At 36.7% G+C, this 20,993-nt stretch overlaps 1 protein-coding gene across 5 annotated transcripts in view; it reads left to right on the forward strand.

Moving 5' to 3' along the window:
• HOOK1 (hook microtubule tethering protein 1) overlaps window positions 1-20,993 on the forward strand; it is a 76,119-nt gene that overhangs the window by 35,515 nt on the left and 19,611 nt on the right. For all 5 annotated transcript variants that reach the window (XM_033225069.1, XM_033225070.1, XM_033225068.1 and 2 more), the window contains 6 exons: window positions 159-360; window positions 911-1,021; window positions 10,365-10,452; window positions 10,947-11,007; window positions 12,144-12,284; window positions 20,891-20,984. In XM_033225069.1, coding sequence (XP_033080960.1) covers window positions 159-360; window positions 911-1,021; window positions 10,365-10,452; window positions 10,947-11,007; window positions 12,144-12,284; window positions 20,891-20,984 — 697 coding nt within the window. The remainder of the gene's footprint in view (window positions 1-158; window positions 361-910; window positions 1,022-10,364; window positions 10,453-10,946; window positions 11,008-12,143; window positions 12,285-20,890; window positions 20,985-20,993) is intronic.

Here is a 20,993-nt window from a genome sequence, read left to right on the forward strand (position 1 = left end):
AGTTCTCACAATGTTTACAGTGTCCTCTTCTCACTCACTCTCATTTGCTTTTCTTTTTTCTTTTTTGTGATAGTTTGGAAGATTCATTTTACAGCCAAAGTAAAATTATGAGTATATACTAGTTTATATACAGTAATGCTTAGTCTTTATTATTATAGGGCTACCTCTGATAAAGCAAATAAACTGGAGTCAACAGTTGAGATATATCGTCAGAAGCTACAAGATCTGAATGACCTTCGCAAGCAGGTGAAAACTTTACAGGAAACCAACATGATGTATATGCATAATACAGTCAGTTTAGAAGAAGAATTAAAAAAAGCAAATGCAGCACGTACACAATTAGAAACATACAAAAGGCAGGTAAGAAACATCTTAATTTTTAATTGATAAAATTGTAAGAGTTTGTTACTCATTTTGATTTCTTAAGAATGGTAAAGAAATTGAGAAGCATTCCATGTAATAAACTATGAACTTACTCTGATGAATTTCTTTCTTTAATGTTAATTCAAGGATTGATAATTGAGTTTGAGTTATCTGGGTCTTTTACCTTTTAACTACCTTCTGAAATTATTTTTTCTTTTGAGATTTTATTGTTTATTAGCATTTCTGGTAAGCAGGGTTAATGCCTTAGAGAATGGAGCTGTAACCTGAAATATTCGTTTTGCTGTTTACTAAGTAACATTAGAAGGCTGACTTTTAATTTTTTTGGCTAAACTATTTGATTATTTTTAATTTTATGTTAATTCTTGTCTATATGTTATTTTCCACAAGTATTTAGAATTAGACTGCAATTTTAGTATAGATATTTTATTCCTAATCAGTTTTTCATTTACTTAATTCTGAAAGACTATTGAGATTTATGCACTTATATACTTTTAAGGACTTTTTTTCCTTTTGTTTCTGACATTAGGTTCAAGATCTTCATGTTAAACTTTCCTCTGAATCCAAAAGGGCAGACACACTAGCGTTTGAAATGAAACGACTTGAAGAAAAACACGAAGCTTTACTTAAGGAAAAAGAGGTAAACAAAGATATAATTGATAAGGAATATTTCATTGTTCTTTTAGTTTTGTAATGCCCTTGCTGTTTCTATAATGGTGGTGATGTCTACCAGTTGTGTCTTCCTCCAAATTGAATTTTTTGACATAGAAGTGTCTTGTAAAAATGACTTACATTTTCATTCAATTTTTAAAGTTTTCTTCACAATGGTAGATGAAATGATAGAGCCAAGGTCATAAGTCTCAATGAATATTTTCTGATTCTAGTCTGTCAGTTGCTTAGGATCAAAGACCATAGATAATAATTTTGTGTTGGCTTTATTAAGATTTAATTGACATACCATAAATGTCACCTAAGGTATACAAGTCAGTGGTTTTTAGTATATTTACAGAGTTGTATTACCATCATCATAATCATACTTTAGAACACTGCCATCACTCTAAAAAGAAACCTCATGTCGGTCACCATTTACCCTGCACTCTAATCCTCTCAGCCCTACTCTTAGCAACTGTTAATCTACTTGTTGTCTACAGATTTTCCTAGTCCTTCTAGAATATGTAATCATACACTTGGTGATTTTTGTGACTGACTCTTGCAAGGTTCATCTGTGTTGTAGCATGTATTAGTGCTTTATCCTTTTTATTGCCAAATAATGCCCCATTGTATGGATATACGGCATTTTGTTTATCCATTCACGCGTTTATGAACATTTGGGTTGTTTTTGATTTTTGGCTGTTATGAATAATGCTGCTATGAATGTTTATGTGCAAATTTTTATTTAGATATATTTTCCTTTTTCTTGAGTGTATAGGCAGAAATGATATTGATGGATCATATGGTAACCATGCTTAACTTCACATCTTTATCAACACTTATTATCTTTTTGATTTTAGCTATCCTAGTGGATATAAAATGGCATATCATTGTGTTTTTGATTTGCATTTCTCTACTGACTAATGTTGAGCATCTTTTTTGTACTTATTAGCCATTTGTATATCTTCTTTGGAAAAATGCCTCTTCAAATCCTTTCCCCATGTTTTACTTAGGTTATATGCTTTTTAATTATTGAATTGGAATAGTTTTTGTATATTCTAGATACAAGTTCCTTGCCAGGTATATGATTCGCAATTATTTTTTCTATTCTATGTGTTGTCATCCCACTTTCTTGATGATATAGTTTGCAGCACCAAGTATTACATTTTGATGAGATCAGAGTTACTTGTTTTTCCTTTTGTTGCTTGTCCTTTTTGGGTGATGTTTCTAAAAAAAAAACATTGTGTAACCTAAGATACAAGGATTTATCCTGTGTTTTTCATTTAAACAGTTTTATGGTTTTAGCTCCTATATTTAATCTGCGATCCATTTTGTATATGGTGTGAGGTAGGCATCTGGATTTATTCTTTTGTGTGTTGATATCCAGTTGTCCCAGTACCACCAGTTGATAAAACTATTCTTACTACATCGAATTGCTTTGGTATTCTTGTTAAAAATCACTTGGCCATCATACTTTAATAGTGTATACATGTCATTATACATTAATGAAAATTCATAGGGTGTATAACAAAAAGAGTAAACCACAGTATAAATGATGGACTTTAGTTAATAACATGTATCAACATTGGCTCATCAATTCTAACATATTACCACACAAATGCAAGATAGTAATAATAGGGGAGACCAGAGTGAGAAGAAGGTAAGAGGAATATAAAGGAACTCTGTATTTAATTTTTCCAAAAACCTAAAACTGCTTAGAAAATAACCTCTATTAATAATTTAAAAGGTTTAAAAAAATCACGTGATCATAAATGTAAGGGTTTATTTGTGGTCTTTTAATGGTTTATTATTGGTCTTTATGTCTAATCTTATGCTACTACCACACTCATATATTGATTATTGATTACTGTAGTTTTGTAGTTAAGTTTTGAAATTGGAAAGGGTGAGTTTTCAAACTTTATTCTTCTTCAAGGCTGTTTTTGTTTTCTGACTCCCAAACATTTTCATGTGAATCTTAAAATCAGTTTGTCAACTCTGGCAAAGAAAAAAAAAAAAGGCAGCTGAGATTTTTGTAAGAACTTCTTGACCTGTAGATTAATTTAGAAATGTTGCCACTTAACAGTATTAATTTTCTGATCCATGAATGTGGGATATCATTTCATTTATTTAGATCTTAAGTGTCCTTCAACAATGTTTTATAGTTTTCAGTGTGCAAGACTGGCACCTTTTAAACATGTATTCCTAAGTGTTTCATTGTTTTTGTTGTTATTTTAAATAAAATTCTTTTATCAAGATCATTTTTGGGTTTGTTAACTGCTAATATATAGAAATTTAATGGAGTTTTGTGCATTGATCATGAATCTTCCAGACTTGTTGAATTTGTTTACTAGTTATAGTTTTTAGGTAAGTTTCTCAGGATTTTCTATATATAAGATTAGGATGTCTGCAAATAGAATTGGTTTTACTTCTTCATTTGCAATCCTGATACTGTTTATTTTTCTTGCTAAATTGTACTGGCTAGAATTGTCAGTACAATGTTAAATAAAAGTGGAAAGAACAGATATCATTCTTTAGGTTCTGATCTTAGGGGAAGAGCATTGGATTTTTCACCATTATGTATGATATTAGCTGTGAGTTGTTTTCATTTTTGTTTTTGGATGCCCTCTGTAAGGTTGAAGAAGTTTCCTTCTATTTGTAGTTTGTTGCCTTCTGTTATAAAAGAGTATTGGATTGTGTCAGATGCTTTTTCTGGATCAGTGAGATGATATATAGTATTTGTACTTTATTATATTAATATGATGTATTACATTGATTTTTTCATAATAAACAGATCTTGCATTACTGAGATAAATTCAACTTGTTCATAATATATACTTTAAAAAGTATGTTGCCAGATTCAGTTTGCAAATACTTCATTGAAGATTTTTCCATTGGTATTATAAGGGATATTGGTTTGTAATGTACTTGTGAGGTTATCACCTGGTTTTGGTATCACTGGCCACATAGAGTGAGTTGAGACATTTTCCCACGTTTTTATGTTTTGGGAAAGTTCATGAAAATTGGTATTAATTCTTCTTTAAATCTTTTGGGGAGTTCAGTTTTCTGGACCTGAGCTTTATTTGTAGGAAGTTAACAAATTACTGATTCAATCTTTTTAGTTGCTCTAAGTCTATTCAGCTATTCTATGACTTCTTGAGCTAGTGTTACTAATTTGTGTCTGTCTAGAGATTTGTCAATTTAATTTATCTAATTTATTGGCATACAGTTGTCTACTGTTGTTTCTTCTTCATTTCTGTGAGAAACCAGGGAATTTTGCTAAGTAGTGATATCCTCCCCTTTATTTGTGATTTCTGTAATTTGGATTTCTCTTTTTTTTTTTCTTAGTTAGTTTAGCTAAAGATTTTTCAATTTTGTTCATCTTTTCAAAGAACTAACTTGTGGTTTTACAATTTGTTTTCTATTCTCTATTTTATTTATTTTTACTCTAATCTTTAATAATTCATTGGTAAAGGAACACAAATTCCTTTGTATATGAGCATTTTTTTTCTAGTTAAGATAGAAAGTTAAGTTATTGATTTGGAATTTTTCTTGATTTTTTTTTTTTTTTTTTTTTGAGACGGAGTCTCGCTCTGTCGCCCAGGCTGGAGTGCAGTGGCCGGATCTCAGCTCACTGCAAGCTCTGCCTCCCGGGTTCACGCCATTCTCCTGCCTCAGCCTCCCGAGTAGCTGGGACTACAGGCGCCCGCCACCTCGCCCGGCTAGTTTTCTGTATTTTTTTTTTTTTTTAGTAGAGATGGGGTTTCACCGTGTTAGCCAGGATGGTCTCGATCTCCTGACCTCGTGATCTGCCCGTCTCGGCCTCCCAAAGTGCTGGGATTACAGGCTTGAGCCACCGCGCCCGGCCTGATTTTTTAAATATAGATACAGCTGTAAATTTGCCTCAGGGTTTATTTTGCTATGTTACGTGTTTTGGCATATTGCATTTTTGTTTAATTCTTTTGAATTTATTTTCCCTTATGATTTCTTCTTTGACACATTGATTACTTATGAGTATCTTGCTCAATTTTCACATATATTTGTGAATATCCTAAATCTCCTTGTGTCATTGATTTATTTAATTCCATTGTGGTCAGAGAACATACTTTGTGTGCATTCAGTCCTTTTAAATTTATTGAGCCCTATTTTATGGCCTAGCATATGGTCTGTTCTGCAGAGTGTTCCATGTGGATTTAAAAAAAAAATGTGTATTTTACTGTTGGGTAAAGTATTTATATGTCAGTTAGGTCTAGTTGGTTTATAGTATTGTTCAAGTATTCTACCTTGAATCTTTGTGTATAGTTCTATCTATTATTGAAAGTAGGATACAGATATTTCCAATTGCTGTTACATCATCTCTTTTTCCCTTTAATTCCGTCAGTTTTTACCTTGTGTATTTTAGGTCTGTTAGGTTCCTTTATGTTTGTAATTGTTATATCTTCCTGATAGATTGATTTTTCTAGTGTCTCTCTTTTTTCTGGTTACCATATTTGTCTTAAAGTCTGTTTTGTTTAATATTAATATAGTCCTGTATCTTTCTTTTGGTTACTGTTTGCATCATTTTTTTCACCCTTTTATTTTCAAACTATATTTGTGTCTTTGATACTAAGGTCTATTTCTTTCACTTAGCATTTACTTAGATCATTTTTAATCAATTTTGCCAGTATTTGCTTTTCGATTGGAGTTTGTAATCTACATTTAATGTAATTACGGATAAACATAGCATTTAGGTCTGCCATTTTATTTGTTTTCTATATGTCTTTTTTTCTCCTCCATTTTTCTACTACTGCTTTGTGTTGTTTTCAATATACCAGTTTAGTTCCTTAGTTTCTTTTACAAGTTTTTAAAAGCTATTTTCTGATGGTTGTTATGGGGGATTACAATTAGCATCTTACCTTGAAACAATCCATTTAGAGTAAATGGTAAACCTAATTTCAATAGTATATTGAAAACTACTCCAAAATAAAAACTTTTTTTCCCCTCTGCTTTGTGCTATTACTGTCATACAAATTTACATCTTTATACATTATAAACTCATTAATACTGTTTTTAATTAATGCTTTATACTATTGTCTTTTAAATCAAATTGTAGACTAAAAGAGTTAAAAATACATTAATTTTATGTGTGTGTATATATATATATGTGTGTATATATATGTGTGTGTGTGTGTATATATATATATATTTTTTTTTAGATGAAGTCTCCCTCTGTTGCCCAGGCTGGAGAGCAGTGGCACGATCTTGACTCACTACAACCTCTGCCTCCTGGGTTCAAGCGATTCTCCTGCCTCAGCCTCCTCAGTAGCTGGGATTACAGGTGCACGCCACCACGCCCAACTAATTTTTGTATTTTTAATAGAGACGGGGTTTCACCATGTTGGTCAGGCTGGTCTTAAACTCCTGACCTTGTGATCTGCCTGCCTTGGCCTCCCAAAGTGCTCGGATTACAGGCATAAACCACTGTGCCCAGCCATTAAAATATATTTGTGTATATAGTTACCTCTGTTGGTGTTTCTTTGGCTAAATTCAAATTACTCACTAATGTCCTTTTATTTCGACCTGAAGGATTCCTTTTAGTATTTTTCTACAGAGAAAGTCTGCTAATGACACATTCTCTGTTTTGTTTTGTTTACTCTTGGAAAAATTTCAGTTCATCTTTCATATTCAAAAGATGTATTGCTAGATGTAAAATTCTTGTTTGACAGTGTTTTTCTTTTAGCATTTTATGTCATCCTACTGTATTATGGCCTCCATTATTTGATGAGAAATCTGCTGTTAATCTTATTAAGGCTCCTTTTATGTGATGAATCCTTTTTCTCTTGCTGCTTTCAAGATTTTTGCTTTGCCCTTGGCTTTCAGCAGTTTGACTTTGATATATCCAGGTGTGTGGATCCCTTTTAGTTTATTGTACTTTGAATTTGTTGAATATTTAGAACTATAGATTGATGATCCAAGGTTGGAAAAAATTTGATTTCCAGATTTGAAATATTATATTATTTAAATGTCAGGTTTTCAACAAAAATGCAAGATATACAAAGAAACAGGGTAGCCTATACATGGTAAAACAACAACAAAAGAAGCAGTCAACAGAAACAGCCAGTGAGGTGTCCTAATGGGTGAATATACTAGACTAATATAGAGAGAGCTATTCTAAGTATGTTCAAACAACTAGAGCAAACCTTTTTTTTTTTTAAGCAAAAACAAAAAAGAACACTTTATTTTAGGTTCAGGGATACATATGAAGATTTGTTATATAGGTAAACTCATGTCATGGGGATTTGTTGTAAAGATTGTTGCCTCAACCAGGTATTAAGCCTAATACCCAATAGTTATCTTTTCTGCTCCTCTTTCTCCACCAACCCTCCGCTCTCAAGTAAACCCCAGTGTCTATTGTTCCCTTCTTTGTGTTCATGAGTTCTCATCATTTAGCTTCCACTTGTGAGAACATGTGGTATTTGGTTTTCTGTTCCTGTGTTAGTTTGCTAAGGATAATAGCCTCCACCTCCATCTATGTTCTTGCAAAAGACATGATCTTGTTCTTTTTTATGTCTGCATAGTATTCCATGGTGTATATGTACCACATTTTCTTTATCCAATCTGTTATTAATAGACATTTAGACTGATTCCATGATTTTGCTTTTATGAATAGTGCTGCAGCAAACATTTGCATGCATGTGCCATTTTTAAAGAATAAGGAAATTTTATAAATTTTCATAAAATTTGGCAAGTTTTTAGCAATTTTTCTCTTCTTCTGGGTTTCCTGTTATGTGTATATTGGCACACTTGATGGTGTCCTATAGTTCTCTGAAACTCTTCTGCTGAAGTCTGCACTGAGCCTATCTAGTGTTTTTTGTTGTTGTTGTTTGAGACATGGACTTGCTCTGTCATCCAAGCTGGAGTGCAGTGGTGCAATCATGGCTCATTGAAGCCTTAACCGTTTGAGCATCAAGCAATCCTCTTGCCTCAGTCTCCCTGGTAGTTGGGACTGCAAGCACACTCCACCATACCCAGCTAATTTGAGTGTGTGTGTGTGTGTGTGCGTGTGTGTGTGTATATATATATATTTTTTTTTTTTGGTAGAGACAGGGTTTGCCATGTTGCCCAGGCTGGCCAAACTCCTGGGGATCTGCCCACCTCAGTCTCCCATAGTGAATTGTTTGTTTGTTTTGCTTTGCTTTTTTTAATTTTAATTTTAATTTTTTTAGACATGGGGACTCACTATGTTGGCCAGGTTGGTCTTGAACTCCTGGCCTCAAACAATCCTTTCACCTTGGCCTCTTAAAGTACTGGGATTCCAGACATGAGCCACCACAACCAGCCCCAATAGTGAATTTTTTATGTGATTTATTGTCCTCAGCACCCTCACTGGCTGTTTGTTAACTTTTTTTTTTTTTTTTTTTACCCTGTGTATAGGCTATTGTTTCTTTGTGTATTTTGTGTTTTTGTTGAAAATCTGACATTTAAAATAATATAAAATTTCAAATCTGGAAATTAGATTTTTTCCAGTCTTAGGGTTTATTGTTGTTGCTGTTTGTTTTTTTAAGTGACTTTTTTGGGACTAATTCTGTAAAACCTGCATTCTTTGTATTGTGTAGCCACTGATGTCTCTGCTTAGTTACCACTGTGGTTAGTTCATGATTGGTCAGAGATGATCATAGATTGCCTTGAGCCTTTGGTAAAGGCTGTGACATTATGTGTGTTGGATAACACCTTCATTGCTTAGGCAGTTTGAAACTCTGCCTTTGCCTTCCTGTTTGCTCAGTGCCTCATGTTTATACAGTGCTGAGACAATGGGGGCCCTCTCATGTCTTTTCTGGGCATGTGCACAGCCCTGTACTTGGCTGACCTTCGAGATCTCTGGGAACATGTCAGAGCTTTTTAAAGATTCCTGTGGGCATCTTGTTTCTCAAATCTTTCTTGCAAATTTTTGGTCAGGCTCTTGTGTACTACAGCCATTATCATAGCCTTCAGTACCTCTGGTGGCAAACAGTTGCTGATGATTCTGTTTGCCTAATGTCTTGGAAATACTTCGTGCAGAGCAAGCAGTGACTCAGGTCAAATCATGAAGAGTCCCTATAAATGGGGTTTACGGCGCTGCAAGACAGGTTAAACAGTGACAATTCTCTGTGAATGGGGCTTTTTAAGGGAGCCCCATATCCATCCAGTCTCTACCCATTCTGGTGGCTGCTACAGCTGCTGGTTTTCACAGCTACGGTGATTGAAAGGCTGCTTGTTTTCAAGGTTACTGCGGAGCTGGGAAGACGGGAATAGTAGAAAAGTTAAAAGAGCAAAAAGCTTGCTATTCTAACCAAGGTTTAGCAGGTTTGCTTTAATAAATGCTCACCTGTTATAGGCCTTTGGTTTATTCCCAGAATTCTGAAATAGTTGATAATGACAAATGTGCTAGTGTGTGCATTACATTAATGGAGGAACAGATTTACAGAGGTCTTCGTGCCTGCTCCTGCTAGATTTCCAACCTATAGGGTTCAGAGATCCTTAAGGCACCTATGGACCCCTTGAATCAGTTACCAATTTACTGCTAAATTGATTTGAAACATGTAATGGACTAATTAGGGCTTTGTTTATTGACTTGGAACATAACAGCATTTAATACATGACTTTATATTCAGTGGTATTTTTCACATTCTGGGAAAATGATTTAAACATGAGCCTTCTGTCCGTAACCTAGAAGTTTGTCATTGGTGTAGGCTCTAAAATAAAATAGTCAATGATATGAAGTACCAGCTTGCTGTCCTTGGGAAATGGTGTTTTTCCACCAATGGGTACCTCCAGGATACTACTTACCATTTCTTCCAGTTGAGTTTCACAACAGTGGTAAAAAGAAGTAACTGGTCTCCGGCATCTCTTACACGCCAACCTATATTCTAGATCCTTGACTAATACCACCTTTGTTATTCAGAACACCTTCGCAAGGTTTATGTATCGGTATTCCTATTTTGAAGTTATATATATTAAAGCCAAAGAGTTATATAAGTTGCCTAAGACAATATAGCTAGGAAGTGGTGAAATTGGTATTCAAACCATGATCTTTATGCCTCCAAAGTCCATGCTTTTTTATTACTCCAGTTGCATATCTGTCCTCTGTTACATAATTGCATTCATTTTGTTCAAAGATAAGCCATCTGATGGGGAAGTCAAAACCATGTATAAAGACACATTATTTATGCAACCTAAGAAATGAGCCTCTTAAAACTAAAACATTGTCACTTAAAATTAAGCAACAACTATTAAACTAGTTAAGATAAATTATTGTAAGCATAAAATACATTGTAGGCAGAATTAAATACTTTGCTGATATCAACAATTCTTTTCAGAGACTAATTGAGCAGCGTGATACTTTGAAAGAAACGAATGAAGAGCTTCGATGTTCACAAGTACAACAGGACCACCTAAACCAAACAGGTTACTTTTGTTAGATTTAGAAAAGTTTCAGCCAGGGCAACATAGTGAGACCCCATTCAACAAAAAATAAAAACTTAACCTGTCATGGTGGTGCAGGCCTATGGTCCTAGCTACCTGGGAGGCCAAGGCGGGAGGATCACTTGAGCCTAGGGGTTTGAAGTTGCAGTGAGCTATGATTGCACCACTGCACTCTGGCCTTGGTGTGAAAGAGAGAAACAGAGAAAGAGAGAAAGGAAAGAAGGGAGGGAGGGAGGGTGTGAGGGAGGGAGGGAGAGAGGGAAAAGAAAGAAAGGGAAGGAGAGGGGAAGGGAGGGGAGGGGAGGGGAGGGGAGGGACGGGACGGAAAGGGAAGGTTTCTTGACAGAGAGACCCTATTGAAAGAAAGAAAAAGGCAGGCAGGCAGGGAGGGAGGGAGGGAGGCAAGGAGGGAGAGAGGATTTTTTAAAAAATAGTTGAAATACTGAAATGCTAATTTATTTTTTGTTATTTTCTAGGTGCATCTGCTGCAAAAAGTTATGAAAATCTTGCTGCTGAGATTATGCCAGTGGAATATAGGTAAATTTGTTTTGTAATTTGATAGAATTATATTTAATATTATAATTTTGTTCTTTTTTGTAAATGTCTTGGCCTTTAAAAACTTATGACTCATAGAGCTGAAAATTACTGTTTGATCTACTTAAACTTTCTAAATCAGATTATTATTGCTACCACAGCAATTTAAAATTTTATCAGAAGTAAAATTTCACAAACCCTTGAATAACATATTCTAGTTTTTATAACATGACATGACCCCCAAGTGCTATGTTATAATTGCTGTAACTAGGGAGGTTTAAGTATATACTTTAAAGTTAGAAAATTATTAGAAAACAAAAATAAATAGGATTTCACAAGCCTTTGATGGGGGAAGTGGTAAATGTATAAAGTAAGAAAAGTTACTTATCTTGCTTAGTGGGGAGTCAATCATTAAATTAAAATTAGTAATTATAAAAAATAGCCATATGAGCTTTTTTTGTAGAGTTATGCTGTTGGCATTCAGAAGAACAAAAATTGGGATTAATTGAAATTAGTTGCTTTTGAGGAATGGGATTTGGCAGGGGAACAGCTAAGGGAGAGTATTACTTCCGTATTTAATACAAACAATATTAATATCAATTATATTAATAAAAGTTGCAGTTTTAAAAAGTACATGTAAATCTTTAATACAATTTTTTTCAGAAACAAAAGATCTAGAAACTGTCTTATTGCCACTATAAAGTATATCTTAAAAGTTTGGTCAAACTATAGTTTCTTAAATCTATTGCTTTTCTTTTATGTGTTTTCTAAGCATATACTATTTGTTTCCTTTAGCAAATATTTTCTAAATTACCAAAGTAAAATAATTTCTATTATCTCTTTAAGAATGGCATAATAACAATTTAATGATTTATAGCATAATCCTATGTGGTACCTATAAAATTTTACTGCCTTTTTTAAAGGCACAGTCTTGCAGTATACATAATTTTTTCTTAAACACTTTCAGAAGTTTTTGTTGCAGTTTGAGAGTTTCATGCCCTACCAGCTGTGCTAGCTGGTCTGGCTTGCATCTTAAAATGGTAGCTATTGAGTGAACAGGAATTTCCTTTTTTTTAACTAAAGAACATAATGACTCATATTTTTAAAAATTAAAAAAAGATTTTGTTTTGTAACATCAGGGAGGTGTTTATTCGACTGCAACATGAAAATAAGATGCTTCGCTTACAGCAAGAAGGCTCTGAGAATGAACGTATTGAGGAACTTCAGGAGCAGCTAGAACAGAAACACCGTAAGATGAATGAACTGGAAACTGAGCAGAGGTGATGTGCTCCTTAGTAATTGAAAACCTTGGTGATTTAATTACTGAGCCACAAAATCTTGATTCGCGGAAATGGAAAATATTATTGTAGTTAAAGTAATTAGAAAATATTATTGTAGTTAAAGTAATTAGAATTACCTAGAAATAGTTCAATTTTTTTTTGTTAGTAGTCTTTCATTACTATAAGCTTCACTCTGTGAAATAAGTCAAGTGATTCATTTCAGTTATATTTATAAAATATATGGATAAGCTGTTAATTTCAGCAGTCTTGGTTAACCAGGCTACTTACTCTTTTTATTTTTTTTGAACAGTCTCGCTCTGTCACCAGGCTGGAGTGCAGTGGCACGATCTCTGCTCATTGCAGCTTCCACCTCCCCGGTTCAAGTGATTTTCATGCCTCAGCCTCCCAAGTAGCTGCAATTAGAGACATGCACGACTATGCCTGGCTAATTTCTGTATTTGTTTTCTTTTCTTTTCTTTTTTTTTTTTTGTTTTGAGATGCAGTCTTGCTCTGTCACCCAGGCTGGAGTGCAGTAGTGCGATCTCAGCTCACTGCAACCTCCACCTCATGGGTTCAAGTGACTCTCCTGCCTCAGCCTCGAAAGTAGATGGGACTACAGGTGCACGCCACTACGCCTGTCTAATTTTTTTTGTATTTTTAGTAGAGATGGGGTTTCAGCATGTTGACCAGACTGGTCTCGATCTTCTAACCTCATGATCCACCCGCCCCAGCCTCCCAAAGTGCTGGGATTATAGGCGTGAGCCACCATGCCCGGCCAATTTCTGTATTATTAGTAGAGATGGGGCTTCACCATGTTGGCTGGGCTGGTCTTGAACTCCTGACCTCATGTAATCCACCTGCCTCAGCCTTCCAAAGTTGCTGGGATTATAACCATGAGCCACTGCGTCTGGCCCACCAGGCTACTTATTCTTGAATTTCATTTAGATATGTTCACAATTCATGAAATTTGACAAATGAATAAATGACAGTTTGGCTTTCTACTGAAGTCTAGTGCATAGATGAGATCTAGATTGTAGAATCAAATTTAAATCCCACTTCTAATTTAACTTATTAACTGTTTCTGGACAAGCTACGTAAACTTACACTCAGTGTCTTCAGGTGTAAATACAAGTTATTAGGAAGACTACAGATAATGAGCTTAAAGCAAATCATGTGCTTATGTGGTATCAATGAAGTGCTCAAAACTTGTAATAATAATATGCTTTTCTAAGTACTTTTTTGCTATTAACTCAGTAAATCGTCATAATAACTCTATGAAATAGTAACCATGATTAGCTCTTTTTCTATGGATAAGGAATATGGATATGGAGAAGTTAAATAAATTTACCTAAAGTTATTACAGTAGTAGTTCTGGATCCTCAATAATGAACTCTCTGTCAATCTGATACTGAGTTTTACTCTTTTTTTTTTTTTTTTTTTTATTATACTTTAAGTTCTAGGGTACATGTGCATGACGTTTATATCATGTATAACCCCAATGCAATCCCTCCCTCCTCCCCCTCCCCATGATAGGCCCCAGTGTGTGATGTTCCCCTTCCCGAGTCCAAGTGATCTCATTGTTCAGTTCCACCTATGAGTGAGAACATGCGGTGTTTGGTTTTCTCTTCTTGTGATAGTTTGCTAAGAATGATGGTTTCCAGCTGCATCCATGTCCCTACAAAGGACGCAAACTCATCCTTTTTATGGCTGCATAGTATTCCATGGTGTATATGTGCCACATTTTCTTAATCCAGTCTGTCACAGATGGACATTTGGGTTGATTCCAAGTCTTTGCTATTGTGAATAGTGCCGCAATAAACATACGTGTGCATGTGTCTTTGTGTAGAGATTAATAACCTTTGGGTATATACCCAGTAGTGGGATGGCTGGGTCATATGGTACATCTAGTTCTAGATCCTTGAGGAATCGCCATACTGTTTTCCATAATGGTTGAACTAGTTTACAATCCCACCAACAGTGTAAAAGTGTTCCTATTTCTCCACATCCTCTCCAACACCTGTTGTTTCCTGACTTCTTAATGATTGCCATTCTAACTGGTGTGAGATGGTATCTCATTGTGGTTTTGATTTGCATTTCTCTGATGGCCAGTGATGATGAGCATTTTTTCATGTGTCTGTTGGCTGTATGGATGTCTTCTTTTGAGAAATGTCTGTTCATATCCTTCCCCACTTTTTGATGGGGTTGTTTGTTTTTTTCTTGTATATTTGTTTGAGTTCTTGTAGATTCTGGATATTAGCCCTTTGTCAGATGAGTAGGTTGCAAAAATTTTTCCCATTCTGTAGGTTGCCTGTTCACTCTGATGGTAGTTTCTTTAGCTGTGCAAAAGCTCTTTAGTTTAATGAGATCCCATGTGTCAATTTTTGCTTTTGCTGCCGTTGCTTTTGGTGTTTTAGACATGAAGTCCTTGCCCATGCCTATGTCCTGAATGGTACTACCTAGATTTTCTTCTAGGGTTTTTATGGTATTAGGTCTAACATTTAAGTCTCTAATCCATCTTGAATTAATTTTGTATAAGGGGTAAGGAAAGGATCCAGTTTCAGCTTTCTACTTATGGCTAGCCAATTTTCCCAGCACCATTTATTAAATAGGGAATCCTTTCCCCATTTCTTGTTTCTCTCAGGTTTGTCAAAGATCAGATGGCTGTAGATGTGTGGTATTATTTCTGAGGACTCTGTTCTGTTCCATTGGTCTATATCTCTGTTGTGGTACCAGTACCATGCTGTTTGGTTACTGTAGCCTTGTAGTATAGTTTGAAGTCAGGTAGCGTGACGCCTCCAGCTTTGTCCTTTTGACTTAGGATTGTCTTGGCAATGCGGGCTCTTTTTTGGTTCCATATGAACTTTAAAGCCGTTTTTTCCAATTCTGTGAAGAAAGTCATTGGTAGCTTGATGGGGATGGCATTGAATCTATAAATACCTTGGGCAGTATGGCCATTTTCACGATATTGATTCTTCCTATCCATGAGCATGGTATGTTCTTCCATTTGTTTGTGTCCTCTTTGATTTCACTGAGCAGTGGTTGTAGTTCTCCTTGAAGAGGTCCTTTACATCCCTTGTAAGCTGGATTCCTAGGTATTTTATTCTCTTTGAAGCAATTGTGAATGGAAGTTCATTCCTGATTTGGCTCTCTCTTGTCTGTTACTGGTGTATAAGAATGCTTGTGATTTTTGCACATTAATTTTGTATCCTGAGACTTTGCTGAAGTTGCTTATCAGCTTAAGGAGATTTTGGGCTGAGACGATGGGGTTTTCTAAATATACAATCATGTCATCTGCAAACAGGGACAATTGACTTCTTCTTTTCCTAACTGGATACCCTTGATTTCTTTCTCTTGCCTGATTGCCCTAGCCAGAACTTCCAACACTATGTTGAATAGGAGTGGTGAGAGAGGGCATCCCTGTCTTGTGCCAGTTTTCAAAGGGAATTTTCCAGTTTTTGCCCATTCAGTATGATATTAGCTGTGGGTTTGTCATAAATAGCTCTTATTATTTTGAGGTACGTTCCATCAATACCAAATTTATTGAGCGTTTTTAGCATAAAGGGCTGTTGAATTTTGTCAAAAGCCTTTTCTGCATCTATTGAGATAATCATGTGGTTCTTGTCTTTGGTTCTGTTTATATGCTGGATTACGTTTATTGATTTGCGAATGTTGAACCAGCCTTGCATCCCAGGGATGAAGCCCACTTGATCATGGTGGATAAGCTTTTGATGTGCTGCTGAATCGGTTTGCCAGTATTTTATTGAGGATTTTTGCATCGATGTTCATCAGGGATATTGGTCTAAAATTCTCTTTTTTGTTGTGTCTCTGCCAGGCTTGGTATCAGGATGATGTTGGCCTCATAAAATGAGTTAGGGAGGATTCCCTCTTTTTCTATTGATGGAAATAGTTTCAGAAGGAATGGTACCAGCTCCTCCTTGTACCTCTGGTAGAATTCAGCTGTGAATCCATCTGGTCCTGGATTTTTTGGTGGGTAGGCTATTAATTGTTGCCTCAATTTCAGAGCCTGCTATTGGTCTATTCAGGGATTCAAAACTTTCTGGTTTAGTCTTGGGAGAGTGTAAGTGTCCAGGAAATTATCCATTTCTTCTAGATTTTCTAGTTGATTTGCGTAGAGGCATTTAGTATTCTCTGATGGTTGTTTGTATTTCTGTGGGGTCGGTGGTGATATCCCCTTTATCATTTTTATTGCGTCTATTTGATTCCTCTCTCTTTTCTTCTTTATTAGTCTAGCTAGCGGTCTGTCAATTTTGTTGATTTCAAAAAACCAACTCCTGGATTCATTGATTTTTTGGAGGGTTTTTTGTGTCTCTATCTCCTTCAGTTCTGCTCTGATCTTAGTTATTTCTTGCCTTCTGCTAGCTTTTGAATGTGTTTGCTCTTGCCTCTCTAGTTCTTTTAATTGTGATGTTAGAGTGTCAATTTTAGATCTCTCCTGCTTTCTCTTGTGGGCATTTAGTGCTATAAATTTCCCTCTACACACTGCTTTAAATGTGTCCCAGAGATTCTGGTATGTTGTATCTTTGTTCTCATTGGTTTCAAAGAACATCTTTATTTCTGCTTTCATTTCGTTATGTACCCAGTAGTCATTCAGGAGCAGGTTGTTCAGTTTCCATGTAGTTGAGCGGTTTGATTGAGTTTCTTAGTCCTGAGTTCTAGTTTGATTGCACTGTGGTCTGAGAGACAGTTTGTTATAATCTCTGTTCTTGTACATTTGCTGAGGAGTGCTTTACTTCCAATTATGTGGTCAATTTTGGAATAAGTGCGATGTGGTGCTGAGAAGAATGTATATTCTGTTGATTTGGGGTGGAGAGTTCTATAGATGTCTATTAGGTCCGCTTGGTGCAGAGATGAGTTCAATTCCTGGATATCCTTGTTAACTTTCTGTCTCGTTGATCTGTCTAATGTTGACAGTGGAGTGTTGAAGTCTCCCATTATTATTGTATGGGAGTCTAAGTCTCTTTGTAGGTCTCTAAGGACTTGCTTTATGAATCTGGGTGCTCCTGTATTGGGTGCATATATATTTAGGAGAGTTAGCTCTTCCTGTTGAATTGATCCCTTTACCATGGTAATGGCCTTCTTTGTCTCTTTTGATCTTTGATGGTTTAAAGTCTGTTTTATCAGAGACTAGGATTGCAACCCCTGCTTTTTTTGTTCTCCATTTGCTTGGTAGATTCCTCCATCCCTTTATTTTGAGCCTATGTATGTCTCTGCATGTGAGATGGGTCTCCTGAATACAGCAGACTGATGGGTCTTGACTCTTGATCCAGTTTGCCAGTCTGTGTCTTTTAATTGGAGCATTTAGTCCATTGACATTTAAGGTTAATATTGTTATGTGTGAACTTGATCCTGTCATTATGATATTAACTGGTTATTTTGCTCGTTAGTTGATGCAGTTTTTCCTAGCCTCGATGGTCTTTACATTTTGGCATGTTTTTGCAATGGCTGGTACCGTTGTTCCTTTCCATGTTTAGGGCTTCCTTCAGGGTCTCTTGTAAGGCAGGCCTGGTGGTGACAAAATCTCTAAGCATTTGCTTATCTGTAAAGGATTTTATTTCTCCTTCACTGATGAAGCTTAGTTTGGCTGGATATGAAATTCTGGGTTGAAAATTCTTTTCTTTAAGAACGTTGAATATTGGCCCCACTCTCTTCTGGCTTGTAGAGTTTCTGCCGAGAGGTCTGCTGTTATTCTGATGGGCTTCCCTTTGTGGGTAACCCGACCTTTCTCTCTGGCTGCCCTTAAGATTTTTCCTTCATTTCAACTTTGGTGAATCTGGCAATTATGTGTCTTGGAGTTGCTCTTCTGGAGGAGTATCTTTGTGGCGTTCTCTGTATTTCCTGAATTTGAATGTTGGCCTGCCCTACTAGGTTGGGGAAGTTCTCCTGGATGATATCCTGAAGAGTGTTTTCCAACTTGGTTCCATTTTCCCCTCACTTTCAGGCACCCCAATCAGACGTAGATTTGGTCTTTTTACATAATCCCATACTTCTTGCAGGCTTTGTTCATTTCTTTTTCTTCTTTTTCTTTTGGTTTTCTCTTCTCGCTTCATTTCATTCATTTGATCCTCAATCGCTGATACTCTTTCTTCCAGTTGATCGAGTCGGTTACTGAAGCTTGTGCATTTGTCACGTATTTCTCGTGTCATGGTTTTCATCTCTGTCATTTCGTTTATGATCTTCTCTGCATTAATTAGTCTAGCTGTCAATTCTTCCACTTTTTTTTCAAGATTTTTAGTTTCTTTGCGCTGGGTACGTAATTCCTCCTTTAGCTCTGAGAGGTTTGATGGACTGAAGCCTTCTTCTCTCATCTCGTCAAAGTCATTCTCTGACCAGCTTTGATCCGTTGCTGGCGATGGGCTGCGCTCCTTTGCAGGGGGAGATGCGCTCTTATTTTTGAATTTCCAGCTTTTCTGCCCTGCTTCCCCATCTTTGTGGTTTTATCTGTCTCTGGACTTTGATGATGGTGACGTACGGATGGGGTTTTGGTATAGGTGTCCTTCCTGTTTGATAGTTTTCCGTCTGACAGTCAGAAGGACTGTCTGTTGGTCTGTTGGAGATTGCTTGAGGTCCACTCCAGACCCTGTTTGCTGGGTATCAGCAGCAGAGGTTGCCGAAGATAGAATATTGCTGAACAGCGAGTGTACCTGTATGATTTTCTTTGGAAGTTTCCTCTCAGGAGTGACGCCACCCTGTGAGGTGTGGGGTGTCAGACTGCCCTAGTGGGGGATGTCTCCCAGCTGGCTACTCAGGGGTCAGGGACCCACCTGAGCAGGCAGTCTGTCCGTTCTCGATCTCAACCTCGCGTTAGAGATCCACGGCTCTCCCCAAAGCTGTCAGACAGAGTCGTTCGCGTCTGCACCGCCCCCGCTCTTTCCCCTAATGGACTGCAGCTGTGCGCTGTCCCAGAGGTAGAGTCTACAGAGACAGGCAGGCTTCCTTGAGCTGCTGTGAGCTCCACCCAGTTCGAGCTTCCCAGCGGTTTTGTTTACCTACTTAAGCCTCAGCAATGGCGGGCGCCCCTCCCCAGCCTCGCTGCTGCCTTGCGGATAGATCGCTGCAGACGGCTGTGTTAGCAGTGAGGGAGGCTCCGTGGCGTGGGACCCTCCGGCCAGGTGTGGGATATATTCTCCTGGTGTGCCTCTTTCCTTAAAGCGCAGTATTGGGGTGGGAGTTACCCGATTTCCAGGGTTGTGTTGTCTCAGTTCCCCTGGCTAGGAAAAAGGGATTCCTTCCCCCTTGCACTTCCAGGTGAGGCGATGCCTCGCCCTGCTTCAGCTCACGCTGGTCAGGCTGCAGCAGCTGACCAGCACCGATTGTCCGGCACTCCCTAGCGAGATGACCCCAGTACCTCAGTTGAAAACGCAGAAATCACCGGTCTTCTGTGTCGCTCGCGCTGGGAGTTGGAGACTGGAGCTGCTCCTATTCGGCCATCTTGCTCCGCCTCCGAGTCTTTACTCTTAACTACTATGGTAACTTGCCTGTTATAAATGGCACACTTACTATAAGGGTATTTAGACTTATTTAACCTTTATTGAATCCTAGACACCAACAGAAATTTTAGACACACTTGAATCTTACCTTTCTCAAACTTGTGTGTAACTTGTGTGTATAATGTTACATAAACTGTGGTTAAAAGAAGAATAACAATTTAGTTTTCTAAAGAGGCCATTAAATATTACTATTTTATTCAGTTCAATACCAGTTGTTGGCACTTTTCTGAAGAGACCCTTAAATATTACCATCTTACTCAGTTCAATACCAGTTGTTAACACTTTTCTGAAGAGACCCTTAAGTATTACCATCTTACTCAGTTCAATACCGGTTGTTAACACTTTTCTGAAGAGCACTAAATATTACTATCTTATTCAGTTCAATACCAGTTGTTAACACTGGGGAAATTATTTAAGCTTTTAAGGAATTGACATAGGAAAGTAGACATGTAAGTAGATAATTGCTATATTATGTGATAACTACAACAATGGGATATTATAACAGGCAGGTGAGTGTGTATGTGTGGATATACATAGAGGGAGAGGGAGATGCTAACTGTTGCTGGTAACTTCCTGTGGAAGTAACTCTTAAGCAGAGTTTTAAAGAATGAGATATTGCCACATTAGAATCTAAGTTAGTTGCTATTGGTAGTCCCTTTAATTTAAATTTAAAAAAACATGTGGAAATGATTGGAAAATGGGGACTTTCCTCTTCCAATACACTGTGAAATCTGAAGCAGAAGATGGAAATCTAGTTTTCATTCATTGAAAATACAACTGTAGAAAAATTGAGCTGGTTTTCTGATTTTTCTACCAGTGAGTACAGTGTAGAAATGTTTTTGCCACCGACATTTAAGTTCCTTAAAATTTTAAATGTAGTCATATGTACTTTCAGGAAAAAGGTTTTATTTTAAAAAATATTTCCTTAGAAGTAGTCTGCCCTACTTCCTGTTGTACCTAGGCACAGATAATTATTCCGCATTTGTCATTGCTATAAAAACATATTTTAGTTAAATTGCTAACTGAATGTACCTTTGTAGATCCTTAACTGCTTTGACTTTCAATACAAGTAAATGCTTATGACTCATCTTACAATAGGCTGAGCAAAGAGCGTATTAGAGAATTGCAGCAGCAGATTGAGGACCTCCAGAAGTCTTTACAGGAACAAGGTTCCAAGTCTGAAGGCGAAAGTGTAAGTAAC

Source organism: Trachypithecus francoisi, unplaced genomic scaffold, assembly GCF_009764315.1.
Source record: "Trachypithecus francoisi isolate TF-2019V2 unplaced genomic scaffold, Tfra_2.0 Lachesis_group12, whole genome shotgun sequence".
NCBI lineage: Eukaryota > Metazoa > Chordata > Mammalia > Primates > Cercopithecidae > Trachypithecus > Trachypithecus francoisi.